Source organism: Dasypus novemcinctus, chromosome 26, assembly GCF_030445035.2.
Source record: "Dasypus novemcinctus isolate mDasNov1 chromosome 26, mDasNov1.1.hap2, whole genome shotgun sequence".
In the NCBI taxonomy this organism is placed as follows: domain Eukaryota; kingdom Metazoa; phylum Chordata; class Mammalia; order Cingulata; family Dasypodidae; genus Dasypus; species Dasypus novemcinctus.
The window spans coordinates 52,060,802-52,084,266 of record NC_080698.1 but is presented as its reverse complement, the minus strand read 5'-3'; the positions used below and the strand labels follow the sequence as shown (position 1 = coordinate 52,084,266).

General features: G+C 48.5%; 1 protein-coding gene across 2 annotated transcripts in view; it reads left to right on the top strand.

Annotated features, from left to right (window-relative positions):
• FGD5 (FYVE, RhoGEF and PH domain containing 5) overlaps positions 1-21,487 on the top strand; it is a 138,322-nt gene extending 116,835 nt beyond the window's left edge. For both annotated transcript variants that reach the window (XM_058288499.2, XM_058288500.2), the window contains 9 exons: positions 1,881-1,964; positions 2,918-2,997; positions 5,505-5,604; positions 6,056-6,193; positions 6,988-7,117; positions 8,713-8,843; positions 11,740-11,868; positions 19,607-19,761; positions 20,145-21,487. In XM_058288499.2, coding sequence (XP_058144482.1) covers positions 1,881-1,964; positions 2,918-2,997; positions 5,505-5,604; positions 6,056-6,193; positions 6,988-7,117; positions 8,713-8,843; positions 11,740-11,868; positions 19,607-19,761; positions 20,145-20,181 — 984 coding nt within the window. In that variant the 3' untranslated portion in view covers positions 20,182-21,487. The remainder of the gene's footprint in view (positions 1-1,880; positions 1,965-2,917; positions 2,998-5,504; positions 5,605-6,055; positions 6,194-6,987; positions 7,118-8,712; positions 8,844-11,739; positions 11,869-19,606; positions 19,762-20,144) is intronic.
• Positions 21,488-23,465: the final 1,978 nt, after the last annotated feature.

Below are 23,465 nucleotides of genomic sequence, written 5' to 3'. Positions count from 1 at the left end.
CCGGGTTCGGTCATTGTCCCCACTTCAGGCCAGGACTCCCCAAGACTCTCCCTTCCCCTGACACACACATGCACAAACCTGAACATACAAAAGAGACACACTCGTCCATTCAGAACTCTAGCTCCACCACCTGCTAGCTTTGCAGCCCTGGACAAGTTGCCTAGCCTCCCTGTGCCTCAGTTTCTCCCTCTGTGAATTGGACATGATAATAATAGTGCCTGCCTGATAGGATGGGAGGCACGTTTCATGGAGATCATTCATGTCAAATGCTTAGGCCAGGGCCTGTCAAAGAGTAAGCTTCCGCGCTCGGTTCCTGTTGTCATTTTGAAGGGCAGATCAGGAAGAGGCTTTGAAACTCTTCCAGGGGCCTTCTAATCAAAGTCAGTCTGCAGCCCGTTTTTATTAACAGTGTTTCCCTGGAACACAGCCATACACGTTCAACTACATAACATCTGTGCCAGCTTTGGCTGTACAAGGTGGAGTTGGGTAGGTGCAAGAGACAGGCCTGCAGAACCTAAAAGGGTTACCAGCCAGCCCCTTGCACACATGTGGCATGATCTGACCCCATTTAGGGAGAAGGGGTTGCCTGAGGTCACACAGGTCTCCCGGCACCCAGGTCTCCTCCACTGCTGTAGCTGGGACTTTGGGGTCCTAAGAAGAGCTGCTGATGGGAAAAGTCATCCTCTCTGCTCCATCAGCAAATGCCACCCGGAGGGGGAGAGGAAGGGAAGAAGCATAGCTCCTGAGCGCTCGCTCTATCCGGCGCTGAGACGCCCTGTCCTGCTCAGTGTCACACGGCCCTGGGTAAAGTTGGCTTCCAGGCAAAGAGGCCTTACACCCAGAAGCAGGTGAGGGCAGGGCTGGTTCCCGTTTCGCAGGCGAAGAGGCTGAGGCTCACTTGTCCCCAGTCGTGCAGCAGCTACGGCACCAGCTCAGGGTTTGCAGCCTGGGCACCACCCTGGGGTGAGTGTTTCTCAAACCTGGCACCTGTTAGCCGTACAGAGATACCGTCCTACGGAAGTGAAGCCACTTGCTTTCTGTCTCTTCCCCTGCGCCCTGCATGGCGGGGGAGTTTCAGCAGGTTATTCAACAGATGTTGACTGAGCACTGGAGCTACTGGACCCTGGGCCTGTGTCCTCAGAGCTCCCGCCCTCCCGCCCACCTTCTGTCTTTCCCTTGCTCTCTCCCCCTTCCCTTCCTCTTTCCATCCACCCACACTCTCAGCCTCCCTCCCTTAGCTATATTTTATCAAGGTTTAATTTACAGAGAGTAGAATGCCCTGGCTTTAAGTACACGTCATCAAGTTTGGAAAATGTGTATCACCACAACCTGGGTCAAGATACAGAACATTTCCACCATCCCAAAAAAGCCCTCTGGCGACCCCTTGCCAGTTAGTTTCCCCACCCCTGCCCGGGACCACCACTGGCCTGATTTTATCACTATGGATGGATGAGTGTTGCCTGAACTTCATGTAAATGTCGTCACACAGTGTCTGTATGCTGGTGTGCCTGGCCTCTTTCGCTCCTTATGGTTTGAGATCCATCCCGTTGTTGCGTGTTTCCGCAGTTAGTTCCTCTGGTTGCTGTGTAGTGTTCCAGGGTATGTTGCTACCACACTGCTTATTCACTCACTCGTTGGTGGACGTTTGGGCTGTTTCTGGTTTGGGCTATTACAGTAAAGCCGTGCGCCTGCGTGTGGGCATATGGATTTATCCCTCCGGAATCTACCTGGGGTGGAACTGGGGGGAAGGGGCTCACGGTGACACAGGATGTTTTTGCATCCCTGCTGGGGAGGGAGCTCAGTGGCTCCTCCATGGACGGAATCCTGGAGCAGCCTTCTGGGGCCAAGAAGCATCTTACCAGGTTTTCCTTTTTACCCAGATGAGCGATGTGCTCCTGTACACTTATCCCCAGAAGGATGGGAAGTACCGGCTGAAGAACACATTGGCGGTGGCCAGCATGAAGGTAAAAATGTCTGGCGCAAGGTCCCACTGGGCGCGGGGGGGAAGAGGAGACCCCAGGGAGAAGGAGACAGCATCCCAGCTTTTTCTAGGAGTGCACAGACCAGCGGTGAAGACAGAGGCCCCAGGAAACAGAATTAAATTGTAGGTTGATGCTGCAGGTAGTTAGGGAGGGCTTCCTGGAGGAGGGGAGCTAAGTTCTGTCAAGTGGGTGATATTTGAACTAATGGGAACAGGAGAGAGGGAAGGGCCTTCTATCTAGGAGGAGGAAAATTCCTAAGTAGAGGCTGGGAGGTGGGAAACAAGCAAGCGTTGGAAAACATTTCTTGCGTGAACTTGAGAGCGATACCAGCCCAGCTGGAAGGTCTCCTGGTGGAGGCTGGGAAGGCGCTCTGGTTACGTGTGGCCCAGCCCATGTGGGGCTGATGGGGCTCTCGAGGGCTTCAAAGGTGGAAGCTTCTGGAAGTTAATTCTGGCACGGTGTGGGGATGGGGTAGAGGCAGACTGCTGAGAGGGGAGAGAGGACGGTCGGTGGATCTGAGGACTGAGGTGAGGAGAGCGGCGAGAGGCATTTTAGGAGTCCGTGGGCTCTTCAACCTGGAGGAAAGGAAGAAGGAAACGCCTTCCTCAGTGGGAAGGTTTGTTCGCATTTTTAACCGAAGGATCCCCGAGAAGCCTGCGAGAGAAGGCCTCTGGGAGAGAGCGGTCACAGGACGCGCTCCTGCGACCTGACTGTGGGCCCGAGGGCTGCTGAGGCCCGGCCCTGAGGGGCGCCGTGCCCTTGTGGGGTGAGGAGGGGGCTGGGCAGCCAGGGCCCCCCCTCAGCATCTGCCCCTTACAGAGGAGGGAACCCGGGTCAGACGGGAGAGCGGGCCCTTCCCGCGCCGGCCTCCCGAAGGGCCTGCTGGTGGCTGCTGTCCTCCCGCCAGCCCGCTCAGGGGCTGCTGTGGGTTTCAGGTCAGCCGCCCCGTGATGGACAAAGTGCCCTACGCGCTCAAGATCGAGACTCCCGAGGCCTGCCTGACGCTGTCTGCCAGGTACGCGCGGGCGGGAGGGGGGAGGGAGGGACTACATTTTAAAGGTGCAAAAGGAACCGCTGCGTTTTAGTTTTTGCATCAAAGGACTTTTTCTTCTGATAAAACTATGGCTTCTTCCCCCAGAAAATGATACACATAAAATTTTATACATAAGCTCTGGGGTTTCTAGAGCCCATTGTTTAAATATAACAGTAACAACAGCTCAACATTCCTAAAACCCTTCACAGCTTATCGGGCCTTTACACTATACCAAACCTTTAAAAGGCAAGTGCCTAATTCCCCCGGCTGCTGAAACAAATTCCATGCAGTTGGCGGGCTGAAGGGCAGGAGTTTCACGCTCCGGGGCTGGGTGGCAGCCCCGGGGTTCCTTGGCTCTTCCTGCACACGGCCATGCCTATGGCAGCATCTTCTCCTTTCTCTTCTGGATTCCCTAGACCTGCTGCTTCTGGCTGCACAGGGTGGCTTCTCTCTCCATCAGATTCCCTCTGCTGATAAAGGAGATAAAGCAATCCAGGGTAAAGCCCAAAGCGATTCCGTTTAGGGTCTTCAAAAGGTCCCCTTTACAGTGGGTTCACACCCACAGGAACGGATTAAGGACATGTTTTTCTGGGCTTTCATAACCCAGTCCCCAACAGTGAGTAGCAAGCAATGTTTTGTGCACTTCAGTTCATCAAGTGTCGTGTCAGCTTTTACACTGGAATGCAAGGAAGTGAGAGGAAAAAGGAGGCATTCCTCATTTATCTTTCCTTGTTGGGGGGTGGGGGAGAAAAGAAAATGCAGCCTTCCTACCAGAAACGTCGGCATTTTCTGCAGGTTGCCTAAGGGTCCCTCGGTAGCTTGTTTCAAAGGCCTTTTAGGGCTTCCCCTTCTCCCTCTTTTGGAGCAAGACAACTCTTGGGGGCTCAGAATCCCAGGAAGCGCGGCCCCTGCCGGGCAAGGCTTGCTGCAGAGCCGTGCACGGTGGGGGTGTCTAGCGCGTGGCCCTTCGTGTGAAAGCTCGTCCTTCTGCCCGGGTGTGGTTGCTCTGAGCTTGACATGGGACATTTACTCTTAAGCATTGGTCAGCAGCCCCTTGGTACCAGGTCCTGTGCTGAAACACAAATGGTTTAGACCTTGGTTTTTTTGCTTAGTCGGAGTCCACATTCTGGTAGGAGAGTTACGACCTGGTTGTAATACAGAGCAGTGACTGCGGTAGTAATTAATAGCAGTCTCGACGACAGTGGCACGAGCTGAATCCCGGCCGGGCCCAGGCATGGTGCCGAGCATGTTGCGCGCAGTGCCTCCTTTAGTCCCCACTGTCCCCCCGCCGTGGAAGGGGAGTTGAGACCTAGGCAGGGTGCACACAGCTACCTGAGCACACCTGGGGCTTGAACCGGGTATTATGTGACCCAGAGCTCTTACCCACTGTGATCTACTGCCCGGGGGGATGGAGGTGCCTTGGAGATCTCCAGGATTGACCGCCCCATCTGGGGTAGTGAGGGAAGGCTTCCTGGAAGAGGTGGTATCTGGACTGGCTTCCATGGCATCTTTCCTTACTTCTTGGTATAATCAGGGGCGTGAGGGTCTAGCAGGGTATAGTTTTGTTTGGCCAGCTCTTGGAGGGGTACCACCCCACTCGGGCTTTCGGGGGGGCTGCCCTTCTCCCCCTAGGCAGGAGTGCTGCCCTTTGGCCTGTGACAGGCAGGTTACCTTCTGGCTTTCCTGTTGGCCCAGATCCCTCATGTTTCAGCTCCTAGGGGACAGCAGGACCCAGACATCTCCGTTTAGGGACAGGGCATCTGGCTGCCCACCATGCCAATTCAGCCTCTGAAGGCCAGAACGACCTGCCACACCCAGCCAGCCTCGCCGCCTGGCAGGCCAGTCTGGTCCCTGCCTGGCCCAGGCCGTTGGGGTCAGGTTGCTGATGTGAGGGGTGGGGGCGACACCTAGTGGTCACTGTGAGCATTTCCGCCCAGCTGCCCGCCCCGGTGCCCTGCACCGGGCCCCCACTGTGACTCTCTCAGCTGAGGAAGCGCTGAGGGACCTGGAAAGTCTGTTAGTGATGAGCGAGTGCCTGGACCGCTCAGTGGGGACAGGAGGGGGAAGCCGGAGGGACTGGGATGCTGACCTTTGCCACGCACCCCTGAACTGTGGGCCGGCAGCACCCTCCCAGAGGTGGGGGAGGGGGGGGCTTAGGGGCAGTGCAGGCTTCCCGGGATGCCCTGGGGTCCGAAAAGCCCCCTGAGTCTCCTTCTACCCACCCTGCTTTTGCACGGTGCTTCGCCATTTAATACAAAATGCTTTCAGGTCCCACATCTCATTTCATCTTCATTGTTCTGGAGGGAGATAGATATTGTTGCTATTCGGATGAAGAACCAGGCCCGGAGGGCAAATAACCTGCCCACCGTCTCCCTGCTGATAAGTGGCCGTGCTGAGATTGGGGGCTCGGCCTGCCTGCTGCTGGGGCTGGGGCTCGGGGAGAGGCGGCACCTGTTCCCGCCCTGGGCTCACCCCGCCCGCGCCCGCAGCTCCTGCGCAGAGAGGGACGAGTGGTGCAGCTGCCTGAGCAGAGCCGTGCCGGAGGACTACGAGGCGCAGGCCCTGGCCGCGTTCCACCACAGCGTGGAGGTGAGGGCTGCCCCGCCTGCCCCCGGGCCGCGCAGTGCGGTTCCCCCCGGGGGGGGGGGGGCAGTGCGGCTCCTTTCCTGGTGGCCCTGGGCCCCCTCCTCAGCCCCTCCCCCCGCCAGGCACCCCTCCCCCCCACCCCAGCACAGCGCCCGCCGTCGTGTCCCACCAGCCGCCCGTGCAGTCCCGGAGCCCGGCGTCCCTGGCTGCCGCACGGCCTGGCTCGGCTTCTGACCCGAGATCAGAATCCCGCCAGCCGGGCGCAGGAAGGGCGCGTGGAGATAGAAGCCACCCCGCCCTCCGCACGTGCACGCCCCGCCCTCCGCACGTGCGCGCCCCGCCCTCTGCACGTGCACACGGGGGAGGAGCCTGAGGCCCCGTGGGCGGGGCTGACGCGGGCCACCCACCCAGCCGGGGTCCCGCCCGCCCTGCTCACCTGATTCCGTTGCTCCAGATCCGGGAGAGGCTGGGGGTTAGCCTGGGGGAGAGGCCCCCCACCCTGGTGCCCGTCACGCACGTCATGATGTGCATGAACTGCGGCTGCGACTTCTCCCTCACCCTGCGGCGTCATCACTGCCACGCGTGCGGCAAGGTGAGCCGCCCTGCGGGCGAGGGTGTCCCTGGGGGCTGGGACGGGAGGGATGGGTGTCCACGCCCACCGGGACGGTCAGGGCGGGCCAGCGGCTACTGGGTTATGACCCCCACTGACTGAGCTCCTCAGACCAGGGTTCCCAATATCGGGCCATCCCGGGGCACCCCCGCCTCCTCAGAAGGCGCCGTCTTGCTCTGCCAGAGCTGCTCCTCAAAGGACCACAGGTGTAAGCAGCAGCAATCTGCCGTCTACTCCTGGGGGCTGCTCGGGGGTCCTGGGGGCTGCTCGGGGCCGCAGGGCCACGCTGCCGCTGGCGTCTGGGTTCTGGCAGTGGCTCCCCGGGGCCGATGGCGCACCTCGGTGTAGCTTAACTCAGTCTCTGCCTCCACACGTGGCATCTGATCCTCGCACCTGTTCCAGATGGCCTCTCTTAGAAGGACACCAGCCTTGCTGGAGTAGGACCCACCTGATACAATTAGGTCTCACCTGAAATAATCTCTTCAGAGACTTCGCATGGGGCCACATTCACGGGACAGGGAGGGTCCCTAACACACGGTTATTGTCCCGGGAGGGTAGAAATATAGGGCACCGTATCACCTGAAAAGCAGGTGAACATTTGCACAGAAGCACGATGCAGCCTGTGCTGAAAAAGCAGGGAGATGTGGCAGAGCCCCGCGACCAATCCGTGGGGCGGCCCGAGGAGGTGAGGCCGTGAGCTGGCAGGGCAGAGGGTGCCACTTTCTCTGCATGTATGCGGGGGGCGCTCAGACACGTGTGTCCAAACGGGCCTGCAGATCGTGTGCCGGAACTGCTCGCGGAACAAGTACCCTCTGAAGTACCTCAAGGACCGGCTGGCCAAGGTCTGCGACGGCTGCTATGGGGAGCTGAAGAAGAGGGGCGGGGACGTCCCGGGCCCCATGAGAGGTGACTGCGGGGCCACTCCCCCCGGGGGGCCAGGGCGGCTTCTCCCCATGTGCCCGGTGCTTCTCCCTGGCCCCTGGTTCCTGCCTGAGACCCTTTCCTGGGAGACAGCGATTCCCTCCTCAGAACAAAAGCAGCCCCTGAGAAGGAAGTGAGAGTGGCGTAAACTCACGCCATGGCACTGTTCCCCAAAATGTCGGTTCCCTGGAAAATCCATCGGTGTTCCCAGAGAAGGGGTTCCACAGCCGCTAAGTTTGGGAAGCGCTGGGTCGGGATGGCGTATCTCTGACAGGGCCAAGACGAGAAGTGGTTCTCACGTTCACTTGGCTGTGGCCCCCTTTTTCCCCGAGGGGTCGGCGGGCCTGTGTTCTGTGGTGGCCTTCGGGGGGATGCAGTCAATGTGACAGAGAGCAAAGCATTGCAGGGCCAGGGAAGTGGGGAGCTCCAACCCACAAGGGCGATGCAGGCAGCTGAGCAGGCCGGGACTGTGCTCCAGTGACAGGCTTTGCGCAAGCAGGGCCAGCTGGAGGGAAAGCAGGCTGAGAGCGGAGTCTCTCCATCCCCTCTGGGGTCTCCCTGAGGTCATCAAAGAGCCCTGCCCCAGCCTCGTGCCGCTCGGTCGGCCAAGATCTGGAGAAGAAGGGATCACCCATACCCTTCCAACCCCCTTACGCTTCATCTGTGTCCGAAGGGAGTGTGCCCATTTTTCTGGTCATGGCTTTTTTTTTTTTTCTGGTCATGGGTTTTATTGTCATAACATACATACAACATAACATTTATTATTTTAACCACTCACAAGTTTGCAAGTCAGTGGCGTTAATTACATTTACAGGGTCATGCTACCCATCACCACCATCCATTCCCAAAATTTTTCTGTCAGCCCAAACAGTAACTTGTGCCCATTAAGGCATAACTTCCTATTCCCCACCTCCGGTGACCTCTAATCTACTTTTGGTCTCTACAGATCTGCATATTCATAAAGTGAAACCATGCAATATTTGTCCTTTTGTATCTGATTGATTTTATTCAGTATCAAGTCTTCACAGTTCATCCATGTTGTGGCATGGGTCAGTGCTTCATTCATAAAAAGGATTTTATGGCTGAATAATATTCCATTGCAGGTATTACCAAATCTTGTTTAACCATTTATCCATTGACACTTGGGTTGCTCCCACCTTTTGGCTGTGTACAAGTATCTTTTTGAATTCCTGCTTTCAGTTCTCTTGGGTGTGTGTAGGAGGAAAGGGCCCTCACACACACATACACACACACACACACCTAGAGAGGGATTGCCGGGTCATATGGTAAATTCTGTACTTTCTGAGGAACCACCAAACTGTCTTCCACTGTGGCTGCCCCACTTTACACTTCCGCCGACAATGTATGAGGGCTCCTATTTTCCTGCATCCTCCCCAGCACTTACCACTTTCCGTTTTTTAAATAATAGCTATTCCAGTGAGTCATTCTTAATCCCCATGGAGGGGCTGTTGGGAAGGGCTGGGAGGTCTGTTTTACAGGAATCAGCATTTCAAAGAAAAGCCCTGTGCCTGTCCGTGCCCCTTCTCACCCACCTTCCGCGCTGCCTCTCTTGATTCCAGAGCGGCCTGTGAGCATGAGCTTCCCCCTCTCCTCGCCCCGCTTCTCGAGCAGTGCCTTCTCATCCGTCTTCCACAGCATCCACCCCTCCACCTTCAAGAAGCAGAAGAAAGTCCCTTCGGCCCTGACCGAGGTAAGGCAGGCGGGGCTGCCTGGGTAGGAGGCAGAGGGTCAGCGTCCCCCCGTGTGGGCAGGATCGGGCTGAGATCCTCAGAGCCAGCCAGGCGAGGCTCTTCCCAAGAGTCTTCCCGATGGGAGAGATCCTGAGCGCAGGAACTAACGGATCATGCAGAACGGCGGTGCCTTGGCTCTCTTTTCCAAGCTGGTCTCCTTGGCATGACCGAGGTGGCACTTTCTTGGTGGCAGAGGACAGGGTTGAGGATGGTTAAGCATGGTTGAAGAGGTAGGGGATGGTGCTAGGAGACTTGGCTCCCATCAGTCTCCACCCCTCCCCTCCTCCTCCTCCTTTTTTCTCCTTTCTTCTCCTCCCCAAAGCCTAGACTTAGAAATGCCCTCTGGGGTCCCCCAAGTTTACTGCACACATCACTGGGGGTCTCCAAGTCTAAAGGAGTCACACAGTCTTGGGCTAGTTCTCTCACATCATGCCCTCTGAGCCATACCGTGCTCTCACCCTGAGTCTCAGATGGGCCCAGGGTCCTGGGACTTTGCAGGAAATCTCAGAATGGCTGAAGTCAAGTCCATCCGGCAAACTAGGGATCATTTTTGCTAGCTGCAAATAGGACTGGATTATATATCTGTATTCTTATCACAACCACAAACTTGTCCCCATGAATATACATGCTGTGGAACAAAGTGTGATCAGCTGTTGGCAAGTATTTCTATTGATTTTCATTATTGAGTAGAAGCTGTCAAAGGTTTAAAAAGCATGAAAGGATGAAAGTTTTAAATGGGTACAGTTCTGTACATTAACTAATTCCTTTTGCAATTTAAAAATCTTAGAGCTAATATATACATGATAGAAAAAATGTAGAAAGGTACAGAAGAATATATGAGAAAAAGTGAGTTTTCCTTCCCAGACTCCTTCAGACCCACTCCCTAGTGGAAACCACCATTAAATTCTTTATATGTCCTTCTAGAAATTGTCATGCATCTGCATAATACAAAGATGTATTCATTTGTCCTCTTTTTTACCCAAAGACAACAGAGTATACTGAATTTTCTATACCTTTTTCCACTTCATATATCTTAGAGATCATTTCATATAGCTTATACATGCCTCACACTTTTTACATTATATGGCTGTACATAATTTAGTTAAGTCCCTTTTTACAAACTTAGAAAAGACGGCCCACTTCACTTTAATGGGGTACATGAGTCGAGCTCATAGCACCGAGTGTTCTGCAGTGTCATTTGAGAACCTTGGCTCTTACCCACAGAACCAGTAGCCCCTTCTAGAGTCAGGCTGCTCCAGTCCTAGTGCCGTCTGGGTCTGCCCCAAATGTCCAAAGTGACAACCTCTTTGTCATCCAGCAAGGACTGCACTCAGTGGGATCTGCAGAGGCCCTGGGAGAAATGTGCCCCCAGATCTCCTGCCCTCTCCCTGTACCCCCTAGATGCTCCATGTCAACAGTAAGACCCTGCCCTGGGAGCACTGGTTGGAAAGAGAGGACCCCTAGCTGCCATCCGCTGACGTGCTCAGTCCACTCACTGCACCCTTTTCACTTCGTGCAGCTGCTTCATGGCAGTGGCTGGGAGAGAAAGCCAGCATCTGCTGTTAGGAGTCTGGGAACCCTGGTAGGGGCAGGACTGAGTACCAGGCTCCCTTCCCAAGAGAGCCTGAGGTGGTTGTAGTTTCCTTTCTCTTACTGAAGTTCATTGTCCTGTGGTAAACAAAGACTTCTGGAGCACTGGCTGAGAGATCTGAGTTTTTACCCATTCTTCAACTGATCAGCCATTTGACCTTCAGTAGATCTCTCATTCCTCTGCATCTCAGTTCCCTCATCTGTAAAATGAGAAGGAATTATCTCTAAGGCTTGTCCTGAAAGTCAGATTAATAGTTACCTAATACTTACTGTGGGGCAGGCACCTTTCTTGTCTTACCTCAACTGATGCTTTGTTCTGAGTAAGGAAACTAAGACATAGGAAATAAGTAAATTGCCTGCTGTCACTCGGTAAGTGGAAGAACCTGGATTAGCGCCTCAGGTTGGTATCACTCCAAGCCACATACAGCCAGTCCACAGCATTCTACTACTAAAAGGAGCAGTAATAACACTAAAGGAGTTAATTCTATACATTCCCTATTAGGCAGGAGACCGTAAAATCTTTCCAGTAAACAGTATAGAGGATCCTTCCTTAAATGTAAGAAAGAGATAAGCTGAAAAGTGTAAGAATGAGTTTTAGAAGGAAGAAGCTTTTACCTGAGTGTCTGCAGTTCCATGATTTGAGAGGATGGGTTGGGGGAGAGGGAACCAAGAATTTTTTTTATCCCCTCTCCATTGTTTTGTGCTCGCTGTCTGCCCTGTGTGTCCATTTGCTGTGTGCTCTGTGCTCTCTGTCTGCTCTTTTTTTTAGGAGGCACCGGGAACTGAACCTGGGACCTCCCATGTGGGAGAGAGGCTCTCAATTGCTTGAGCCATTTCAGCTCCCTGCTGTTGTGTCTCATTGTCTTTCCTCTTTGTGTCTCTCCATTGTGTCAGCTCACTGTCTTGCTCAGCTTCTCCAGGAGGCACCGGGAACCAAACCCGGGACCTCCCATGTGGTAGGTGGGAGCTCAATCGCTTGAGCCACATCCGCTTCCCAGAATCAAGAATTTTAAGCACCACTAGGGGGCAGCACTGCCGAAGACAGTTTGTGCTTTGTGGGTTCAAAACCGTATTCAGTAAGTCCTGTTTGAAACCACAAAGTCTTATTTTGCTGACTTTGGTACTTGATGGACCATGAGATCTATCCAAGGCACAGATTTCAGAGTATTGTAAGTATTCTGACAACTGGTTTGGAATGTCACTTGGGCTCCCTCTGAGCTGTCCAGCCTCCTGGTGAGCCTGACCCCTCTGCTTACCTTCTTCTAGGTGGCTGCCTCTGGAGAGGGCTCTGCCATCAGTGGCTATCTCAGCCGGTGTAAGAAAGGCAAGAGACACTGGAAGAAGCTCTGGTTTGTCATCAAAGGCAAAGTTCTCTACACCTACATGGCCAGCGAGGTAGTGCTTGATTCATGCTTTCTCTCCTCTGTCCCCTGAAGCCCACAATTAAACCTGTGCCTCTGAGTGCCCCCCTGGAGGTGGGCGATGGGGCTGCACAACCTCTTAACTGTAGGGCAGTGAGGGCTCTGGGATGCTGGCACCTGGGGTCATTTTTATCAAGCCTTTATTGAGCACCGCCATATGCCGCGTGTTGCAGTGGGTATACAACTGCATGTTGGTTCCAAATATAAGGAATTTACCATTTCTTTTTGGAAATAGGCTAGAATAGCATGCAGACCTGTGCATGTGTGCCAGCATCTAGTACCAGCCAAGCCCTCCATAAAACAAAGCTCCTTTCTGCACAAGTCTTCTATTTAATGGAACATCTCATATTTATGTCTACTAAATTGTAGGCGAGAGCGCCTTGGAAATCAAGCCTGCTTCTGGAGTAGGTAGTATGGGGTTGTGTTTGTACATCAAGGACGTTGTCTGGCTCTGACCCAGGTTGAACCTGTTGGATCATGTGAAAGATTTCCATCTCCAGGCCCCACCATCTGGTGGCTTCCGCAGGCTAAATCTGCTTTGAAAAGGGTACTTAGATGCATTCTGACAGGCTGCAGAGAGGTGGGTGCTTTACCCTCTTGGGATGGGCACATGAGCACAGGCCTGGGCTCTTCTCTGCCGGCAGATGCTGGAGAAATGTGCACAAAGCGCTCCCTTTTGGGGGACATAAAGCTTAACTCACGAGAGGCCCTGCAGCTGGTGACAGTTGCAGTCTTCCCTGTCCTCACTGAGCAGACAGCAGCAGAGAAGCTGCCCACAGAGGGAGGGTCCCACTGCAGATTCGTCTGAGTTGAGCTGGCTCTCGCAGGGCCCTTCCCTCACACATCCACAGATCAGGCTTTTTGCTCTGAGTGGAATTTTGACCTCTCTGAAGCAAACAGAAACGTGATACCTTTCTGCAGCCTAGAGCAGCGTCTTAGTAAGTAGGCCTTCCACAGGACACACAGGGGTCCTATCAAAACCAGGCTCTGAGGGAACCCTGAGTAAGCTGTCAGTGGGACTTCCTCACAACAGTACTTCTCAGAATCTCTAATACATTAAGGCATACTGGGAATCTTTAAGACACGGTGATTTTCCAAGTCAGCCTGGCCACAGGCCCTTTGTTCATGAAGCACGAAGCAGAGCCGTTGTTGCACAGAACCCACTTTGCAAAGAAATGCTGGCTTGGCTACACAAAGGCTAGCAGTATTTGAATACTAACCACCAAAGAAAGGTGAATCCTGAACAGGAAACCAAGTCCCGGGTCCTGAGCAACAACTGACATGGAAGTGTCAGCATTAGGTTGATTTTAAAAGGGGAATTTACCATTCCAAAGTAGTTGTTCCCAGACAGAGGAACTGTTTGTCAAAAAACTCTTCCAGGGAATGGAAAAAGATTTCAAATTCCACCAAAGAAAAAAGGTTTTAATAAAATGGGCAGGCAGTTTTCAGTGTCTGCACCACCATGAACCCCTCATGTACTCTGAGGTGACCCACATCTGATGAAACTTCCTAGTCACTAAACCAACAATCCTGGGGGAAAGTGAAAAGGGCATTGGTTAGACTATCAAAATTATGTGGCAATCCTGTTTATTTTTCCCAACATTTTATTATAAAATTTTTAAATGTAAAAAAGTTGAAAGAAAAAATAGAAAAACACACAAAAAAAGAAAAGTTGAATTTTACAGTGAAAGCTCATATACCCAACAATTTGATGATATAATTAACATTTTATTATGCTTGCTTTATCCATACCTATTTATCCCTCTAACCAGCATCAGTCTATCCTTTTTTGCTGTTGATGATGCATTTCAAAGTATACTTCCTTCTAAGAGTTCATTATTTATGCATCTTTTTTCTCCCTCTGAGTTACAATTTACATATAATGAAATGCACAGATCTTTAAATATACTGTTTGATGAGTCCTGACTACTTCATCTCTATTAGTTTCCTTGCTGATAAAATTAATTCTACATAATGGGTTAGCGTAACAAAAGGGATTTATTGTACTCGGTTTCAGAGGCTAGATTTCCTTCCTCCCGGGTTATCTTCTGGCTGATCAGCAACCTTTGGGGTTCCACGGCTTTTTCTGTCACATAGCAATGTACGTGTGGCAGCATCGTCTCCTTCGTCTTCCAGGTTTCACTGGCTACTTCTCATGGGTTCTCTTGTAGCCAATCTCCTTTTCTTATAAGGCCTTCAGCTGTATGGGATTAAGCCCACATGCTTGCAGTGTGAGCACACCTTAACTAATACCATCTTCCAAGGTCCTAGTTACAAATGGGTTCACACCCACAGAACCAGGGGTTGGGACCCTAACAGGCCTGTTGTGGGGGACGATTCAAGCCCCAACAGCCTCTATAAATCTTCTACCCTCACTCCATTCCCAAAGGTTCTTCCTTCATAGATTAGTTTTGCCTCTTAGATTTTCATATCAGTGGAATCATATATGATGGCTTCCACTGAGAATGTTTTTATGGTTCATCCACATTGTTATCGGTAGCAATACTTCATTCCTTTTTATTGCTCAGTAATGTCACGTTTTGTGACTTTATCAGTTTTTCCATTCAACCAGTTGGCCATTTGGGTTGTCTCCAAATTGGAACAATAAGGACATTTCAAATATTTGTGTAGGTTTTTGTGTGAATTTAAGTTTTATTTCACTCAAATATATACCTAGGATTGGTACTGCTGTATTATAAGGTAGGTATATGTTTGGTCTATAAGGATTTGCCACAGTTTTTTCTGAAAACAATTGTTAATCATTTTATACTACCATGAATATGTATGAGAATTCGAGTGTTCTAGTTGCTCAACATTTTTGCTGAAGTTGGTCTTTTTAATTTTAGCTATTCAAAACCTCAATATGGCTTTGAGATTTCCTTAGTGACTCATGATATTAAGCACATGATGTTTTTGATGTGCTTATTGGTCATTCATGTATCTCTCCCTTTGGGAATTGTCAGTTCAGATCTTATATCCTTCTTAAAAGTGGGTTATTTGTTGTTTTGTTATTGATATAGCCTGAATACCAGTCCTTTATCAGATAAATGTTTTGCAAATATTCTCTTCCAGCCTGTGGCTTGCTTATTCTTAATGGTTTATTTTGATGAACAGAAGTTTTTAACTGTGAAGTATAAATCATCAGTGCTTTCTTTTGTGTCCTAAGAAAGTTCTGTGTACTGCCAAGTCGCAAAGATACTCCTACATTTTCTTCTGAAAATTTTATAGTTAAATTTTTACATTTAGGTCTGTCTCAAATTCATTTTTATGTACAGTGTGAGAGTGGAAGTGCCTTTCTCTCCAAATGCCTATCTGGTTGTCCCAGCACCATTTGTTGAAAACACTTTCCTTTCTGAATTGGGTTGTTTGGGTGTCTTTGTTTTTTTTGTTTTTTAAAAATATTTATTTCCACCACCCCCCCCCCCCCCCGTTTGCCCTGTGTCCATTTGCTGTGTGTTTTTCTGCATCCACTTGCATTGTCAGGCAGTGCTGGGAAACTGTGTCTCTTTTTCGTTGCGCCATCTTGCTGTGTCAGCTCTCCGTGTGTGTGACGCCACTCCTGGGCGGGCTGCACTTTCTTCATGTGGGGCGGCTTTCCTTGCGGATGCACTCCTTGTGTGTGGGGCACACCTACGCGGGGGCGCCCCTGTGTGGCACGGCACTCCTTGCGAGCGGCAGCGCTGCGCGTGGGCCAGCTCACCACATGGGTCAGGAGGCCCTGGGTTTTAACCCTGGTCCCTCCATATATTAGGTGGATACTCTATCCATTGAGCCATGTCCACTTCCCTGGGTGTCTTTGTTTAACATCAAATGACAGGAATAATTACGGGTTTATTTCTGGGCTCTCAATTCTGTTTCATTTATTTATTTGTCAATCCTCATGCTAATAACACACTATAACTTCACAGTAAATCTTTTTTTTTAAAGATTTATTTATTTATTTATTTCTCTTCCCCTCCCCCCCCACCCCGGTTGTCTGTTCTGTGTCTATTTGCTACGTCGTCTTTGTCCGCTTCTGTTGTCAGCAGCACGGGAATCTGTGTTTCTTGTTGTTATGTCAGCTCTGTGTGCTGTGCCCTTCTTGGGCAGGCTGCACTTTCTTTCGCGCTGGGCGGCTCTCCTTATGGGTGCACTCCTTGTGCGTGGGGCTCCCCTACGCGGGGGACACCCCTGTGTGACACGGCACTCCTTGTGCGCATCAGCACTGCGCGTGGGCCAGCTCCACACGGGTCAAAGAGGCCCAGGGTTTGAACTGCGGACCTCCCATGTGGTAGATGGATGCCCTAACCACTGGGCCAAGTCCGCCACTTTCACAGTAAATCTTGAAGTCAGGTTGTATAAATCTTGCAACTTTGTTCTTTTTCAAAATTGTTTTTTATATTCCAAGTCTTTTGTATTTCCATATAAACTTTGGAATCAGCTTGTCAATGTCTACCGAAAAAAAAAAAGTCTGTTGGAATTATTATAGGGACTGTTGAATCTAAAGATCATTTGGGGGAGAACTGGCATCTTAACAATATTTTTTAAAACAATTTATTGAAGTTTATCATTCATTCATGAACATACATAAACAATAAATACATAGTAAAAGTTGTGAACTTACAAAACAAACATGCAAAGCATCATACAAAACAAACATGCAAAGCATCATACAAAACAAACATGCATCGTATCATACAAAACAAACATGCAAAGCATCAGGCTCCCATACATGACCCCAGGACAGATACCTTGCATTGTTGTAAAACATTTGAAACAAATTATGAAAGGACAGGACACTGTCAAAGTATTACTATTAATTATAGTCCATATCTTACATTTGCTATTTTCCCCCCAATCCAACCTATTATTTTTTGGTTCATAAACCATATAATTTATCTAAAGTGTACAATCAGTGGCATTTGATATAATCACCGAGTTGTACATTCCTCACTTCAATCAATATATATTTTTTAAGGATTTCTCTCTCCCCACCTCCTTGTTGTTTGCACTTACTGTGTCTGTTCATCTTCTGTTTCTTTAGGAGGTGCCGGGAACCAAACCTGGGACCTCCAATGTGGGAGGGAGGAGACTAATCGCTTAAGCCACCTCCATTCCCTGCTTTGTTGTGTCTTGTTACATTTTTCCACATATCTCTTGTTGTGTCAGCTTGCTGTGGCTGCCTGTTGCAACAGCTTGCTGTCCTACTCATCCTCTTTAGGAGGCACCAAGAAACACTGCTCCCTGCTTTGTTGGGTCTCTTATTATGTTTTTCTTCTTGTATTTCTTGTTGCTTCATCTTGTTAAGTCGCTTGCCATGCCTGCCTGTTGTGCCAACTTGCTGTCTTCTTTAGGAAGCACTGAGAACCAAACCATGGACCTCCTCTGTGGTAGGGAGGAGCCCAATCACTTGAGCTACATCTGCCTTCCTTCAATCAGTATTAGAGCAATTTCCTTTACTCAAAAAAAATAAATTAAAAAACCCACTATCATACCCATACATTAGCACCACTAATTACAAATCCTATGATGTGCTTTCACCATTTCTATTCATTTCCAAATACTTCCAAACAACTTTTTACCAATTCTGCAGATTAAACCTCAACTTTCCATTCTCTAAACAGTCTTTTCTCTGGTGACTTATATTCTATTAACTCCATGAGTTTATATTTAGTTCATAATAACAAAATCATAACAGTATTTGGCCTTTTGTGCCTGCTTTGCTTCACTCAACATAAAGTCCTCTAGGTTCATCCATGTTGTCATATGCTTCGTGACTTTTCTTCTTACAGCTGCATAATATTCCATTGTGTATATATACCAGTTTATCCATTCACCAGTTGGATGGACACCTGGGTGTTTCCATCTTTTGGCAATTGTGATAATGCCACTGTGAATATCAGTGTGCAGATGTCTGTTGGTGTCACTGCTTTGTTTTTCTGGGTATATACCTAATAGTGGTAATGCCAGGTCACATGGTAGATCTATATCTAACTTCCTTACAACTGCCAAACAGACTTCCAGTGACTGACCATCCCACATTCCCACCAGTAATGAGGTAAGTGTTCCTATCTCTCCACATACTCTCCAGCACTTATAGTTTTGTTTTGTTAATAGTTGCCATTGATAGGTGTTAAACGATACCTCATTATAGCTTTGATTTGTATTTCCCTAATAGCCAGTGATGTTGAACATTTTTTTCATTTGTTTTTTTTTGCCATTTGTATTTCTTTAGAAAAATGTCTATTTGGGTCTTTTGCCCATTTTTTAATTGGGTCATTGGTCTTTTTATTGAGTTGTAGGATCTCTTTATATATCATGGATATTAGTTCCTTCTTGGATGTGACTTCCAAATATTTTCTCTCATTGAGTAGGCTGCCTTTTTGAGGTCCTTTGAGGCACAGAAGAGTTTAATTTTGAGGAGGTCCCATTTATCTATTTTTACTTTTGTTGCTTGTGCTTTGGGTGTAAACATTTTAATACTGAGTCTTCTGAGCCACGAACATGGTATGAACCTTCATTTATTTAGTTCTTTTCTCTTATATTTGTTAAGTCTGTTCGTAAGCATTTTGTTTTTTGAATGCTATTGAAAACAGTCAACTGGTTAGTTGCTGCTAAGGTATGTGTTTTAAAAACTTGATTATCCTGTAACCTTGCTAAAAACTCATTAGTTCCAGTACTTGTTTTGTAATCAATCATGTTTTTTGCAAGTACAAATGGCTTTACTTCTTCCTTTCTGATCTTTATGTCTTTTATTTTCTTGCCTTAGTGCAATGACTAGGCTTTCCAGTCCAGTGTTGAATTTGCTTAGTGAGAATGAGAATCCTCTTGTCTTAGTCTCAATCTTAGGAGAAAAGCATTATTTCACTACTAAGAATGAAGTTAGCTGTTGTCATCCTGTAGATGCCTTTTGTCAGGTTGAGGAAGTTCCTTTCTATTCCTAGAGTTTGCTGATCATGTATCATGAATTGGGCATTGAATTTTGTCAAATGCTTTTTCTGACCTGGCAATCTTTGAAAATTGATTTTTATAAATTAGTTCCACTCCCATTCCTCCTCTTCCTACAACTCTTCTAATGTGCTTAATTATGTTTATTTGGGTTTGAAAAGTCAGTATGTTTATGTCCATACATTTTACTATACATAAGCATGTATTTATCTATGCTTTGATCTGCTTTTTCCGCTATGCTTTTAAGATCCATCTGAGTTCCTCTGGATACATCTCACTGAATTGTCAGCAACTATTTTATAGCACAGACACCCTGTGTGCTTCCTGTTTAGGCACTGGGAATCAGGATGTGGGAATGAGTTCAGAGGTAACTCTGGAAAATTAACTAAGTCACTAATTGAGTCAGCATAAAGAATGTGGGGTTAAATGGTGATCTATGAGTCCAAACTCTGGCTCTGCCCATTACTAGCTGCTGAGCATGGGGAAGTTGCCTACCTTCTCTGAGCCTCAGTTTCTTCTTAGTGATTGTTGTGAAGATTACACAAGGAATGTGTAAATGCCTGGCCCCTTGAGGCTATCAAGAAATGTTAAGTATCTTTCCTTCCTCATGACCTGTCCTGGCAGGGAAGTAGGGGTGGAGAACTTCTGTGGCTACTCTGCAGTTGCCAAAGGATGCCCACACAGAGGACTCTTCATGTATATTATATTGGGTGTAACAGTACATGCTAAGCTCTATACTATAAATGATGCACTATTTAGTATGTCTTTCCTTCTGCCCTCTGCAGGACAAAGTAGCCATGGAGAGTATGCCTCTGCTCGGTTTCACCATTGCCCCAGAAAAGGAAGAGGGCAGCAGTGAAGTAGGACCAATTTTTCACCTTTACCACAAGAAAACCCTATTTTATAGCTTCAAAGCAGAGGATACCAATTCAGCGCAGAGGTACCAAGAAAACTAACCCTACACCCCACTGCCTCTCCCTCAGAAGTGCGTGCGTTGTTAACCCAAGCGTTTAGCTTCAGTTCTTCTCCGGCCACCACATCTCATCATGTGGGGTTTGGGCTATAGCCGACAGCGGAACTACCTATTCCTGGTTGTCAGAATTTTTAGACTATTATGATTAATTCATACAGACAGGCGTTGATTCATCAAACTTTTAAACTGTGTTCCAGGCCTTCTGCTAAGTGCTAGAGAAACAAAATTGAAAATGGCATGGTCCCTGCCCTCAAACTAAACAGTGATCAAGTTTGGTCACTTATAGGTTTTGTCACCAGAGTTTCAGGCAGAGCCACAAAACTAAATGTCCTCTCTCTTTCCTTTCACAGGTGGGTTGAGGCCATGGAAGATGCAAGCGTGTTATAGCAGTTATCAAGTATGTGGACTCAGAATAAACTCTTAGGTTGTTATGTGGAGACTTCCAGAAGCTAATCCATGTCTCATCTCATCTGGACACACATCTGGATTCAGCATGGGGCTTGACTTTTTCCTTGCTGTAAACCCCCTTTCTTAAACCCTCACAAGCGGAACCCCTAAGGAGTATTTATGGACCTCTTTTTCTGCCTCCGTGTTTTCCACTCCTGTCATAAATCATTTCCTTATCCAGTAGGGAGTTAAAACTTAGTAACATGAAGACATGGAAACCAATAGAAAAGTACATTTAGAAATGCAGGTTCTCGCGTACAAACAAGCTTTTACCATTTTCACTCATGGTGAACATGATCACCTTTCATGTTGTTGATGTGGGTGCCTCAGCTGAAATGAGAAACAACTACTCTCACTGAAAGCACTTTACTGTTTTACTGAGCTACAACCTCCAACTTTGTTTTCCAAGTGATTAAGTAAATAACAGATGGAGTCCTGTGGACTAACCTGCCACCAGTACTGTAAGAAAGGTGCACATAAAACTGATTTGTGCAGATATGGATGTGGCTGAACAAGTGACACTTGGAAGGCCCTCATTACTGTAGGTGGGGTCACCCGCCCTTGTGGAAGGAGAGGTTCTTCTCCTACTGATCACGTGACCTGTACGCTGCCATAACTTATTAAAGGAGAGACCCCTCCCTTTCCACTGGAGTCCTCCAACTGCAAACAGTGCTGGAAGCTCAGCTGCTGGCAGACCCAGCCCCTGGAGGTCACCACAAACCCCTCTGAAGAATCAAAGTCTACTTTAATTTATTGTGTGCCTTCCTGTGCTTACCCCACGAGCTGAAAACATTACATTTCTGAGAATCTTTTTTTTTTAAGTCTATGCTTACTTTCGTCATGGTAAGGCTCAGCTATATTACTGAAGCCTTTTTATTTTTCAAGAGATTGAAAAAAAAAAGCAAGATATAATCAGGAGGTGAATTCCCGGTTTTGGCAGATGGCTCTGGGCACAGGGAGGGAGCACAGTAGTGGTGGCCTGAAGATATTCTCTGAGCACCAGGGGCCAAATCATCTCCCGCTGATGACTTGCTCATTATGCTTGATGGTTTTCCACATAAAGCAAGGGTATGTGGGGGGTGGGGTTCCTTGTTACTCTCACTGCAATAAAAAACATATCATTTTCTGATATCCCATCCCCACCCGCTCACTGCCCCAGTCCCCTAAAGAAAGGCTTTTGCTGACAAACCTTTTGTAAAAAGCATCATCTCAAGGAGTTCTTTACATTAAATATTTTCAGGGGAAATGTTTTTCCAGTTTGCAATTCTTTAATTTCTGAGCACTGAATTCTAATGGAATCATGTTCATCATCAAACGAATTTAAATGGGCCTCCTAGACCCTTTGAACCTTTAAAAAGCACAGCAAGACTTCAGAACCAGGCAGTGGGAATTTCCCGCCACTTGTTGTGCAGTGCCCTACATGGTCAGTTCCTGAACAGCAGAGAGAATTAATGTGCCTGAGAGTCTTCTGAAGGCCTCTTTTACTTCATAATATCCTGTCTCTGTAAAGAACAGTGTGATAGTGCTTTTATTCCTCAGTGAACAGTTACCCTAATAAGAATGCCTGGGTTATAAGTAGAATCTATTGGATGGGTTTTATGAAAGGAAACCACCAAGTCCTCCCCAGCTCATTTTTACTGGGCAGGGCCCCACCTATTGTATCTGTACCTTACTTGCACACGACCTTCCCATGTTTCTTCGTGAACTCATTTTAGGCTAATTTCTACTGCCTGAGTCTGCTTGTTGTGCCTTGCCTACCTTTCTCACTGTCCAGCCTGTTCACATACCTGTGTCACTCCATCTCCATCAGGGGAGCCTGCCCAGAGTAATGCAGATGGAGCGGCCCCGACTGATCTGAGGCCCTTCCCACTGACTCCTCAGAGGCTGGAGAAGGGACTGGCTTAATACCACGGAGATGCTTCTAGACGCCCTGGTCTACCTGCTTTGCCCCACTGCTTACTGGGCACTCCTCTAGCAGAGACGACATTGACTGGGCAGAAGCTATGGTGCAGAAACTAGGACACTCAGGCCCTAGAAGAGCCATTCACCTCACTAGCTCTGAGCCTCAGTTTCTTCACCTGTAAACTAGAGACCATTCCAGCATCTCTCGAAGGGTTGAGGTGGAAAAGGCTCAGGGAATGCTTCTGAAAATGGTCTGAAAAACAGAAACTGAACAAGAAGAAAAGGCATTATTATAAAAAGTGAAAGTCAAATCATGGGCCCTGCTCTCTTACAATAAAAAATGAGGACAATAAACATGAAAAGACCTTCTTTCCTAACCATGGAAATGAAGAGAAACATGGCCTAGAAAGGGCTGGACACAATTAGGTCTTCTCTCCCCTTCTACTGTTTTAATTACCTCTCCCTAATTATTTCCCACATGGATCAGAGGCCTTTGCAGGGTTAGTTTCTGCCTGCTTTTCAAAATTAATAAAACCTAATGAAAGCAGGAATTTCACTGAAAGTAAGCATCACTCATTTGATGTTATAGTGGCTTTGCGCTTTCCCTGCAGACTTTTTTTCCAGCTGGATTGATCTTAGTAAGGAGGATGAACTCAGTTTATTACTAATACAATGCACACTAGAAACAATGCAGTACCATCGATGGAAACTGAGGGCCTGATAATTTCACCTATCAGAAATACGGTCTAAGTTTTTCTGGTCATGCTAACTGACCAGCTCATTCTCCCTTGAAGGCAATCTGGTCCTGAGTAAAGGTGTGCAGTGAGGGGGGTTATGTTCTAAATACCCAGTGATGTTTGGTCTTGTCTCTGGCCATGGGGTATGAGGCTGGTCTTAAATAAAGATCACAACAGCATTGCTACAGCACGAGGCATAGCATGGCTAGTTAGAGTCCTTTCTGTGGCCACTTTATCACTGCTAAAGATGGTCTGAAGAGTTCCCGGTGGCCCAAGATGGCAGAATAAGATGCTCTAGGGTACCGCTCCCTCACAGAAACTTTGAACAACTAGCAAAAACTGGCAGAGCCATCTTCTTCAAAACCTGAGAAAAGGGTTAAAAGGTTCCAGTAACTGGACGAGTGCCAAATCAAGAAAACGCTGCTTTAAGAACTGTAGAAGCTCATGGTGCCCTCCCCACCTTTCCCTGGCAGGATATGTAGCCAGCCTGCACTTCTAATATGGGACCCTGGCCTTATTCTGGAGAGAGCAGAGTAACCCTGATGCACGCACTGGGTTGCCTGATAGTCAGTGCCAGTCTATCAA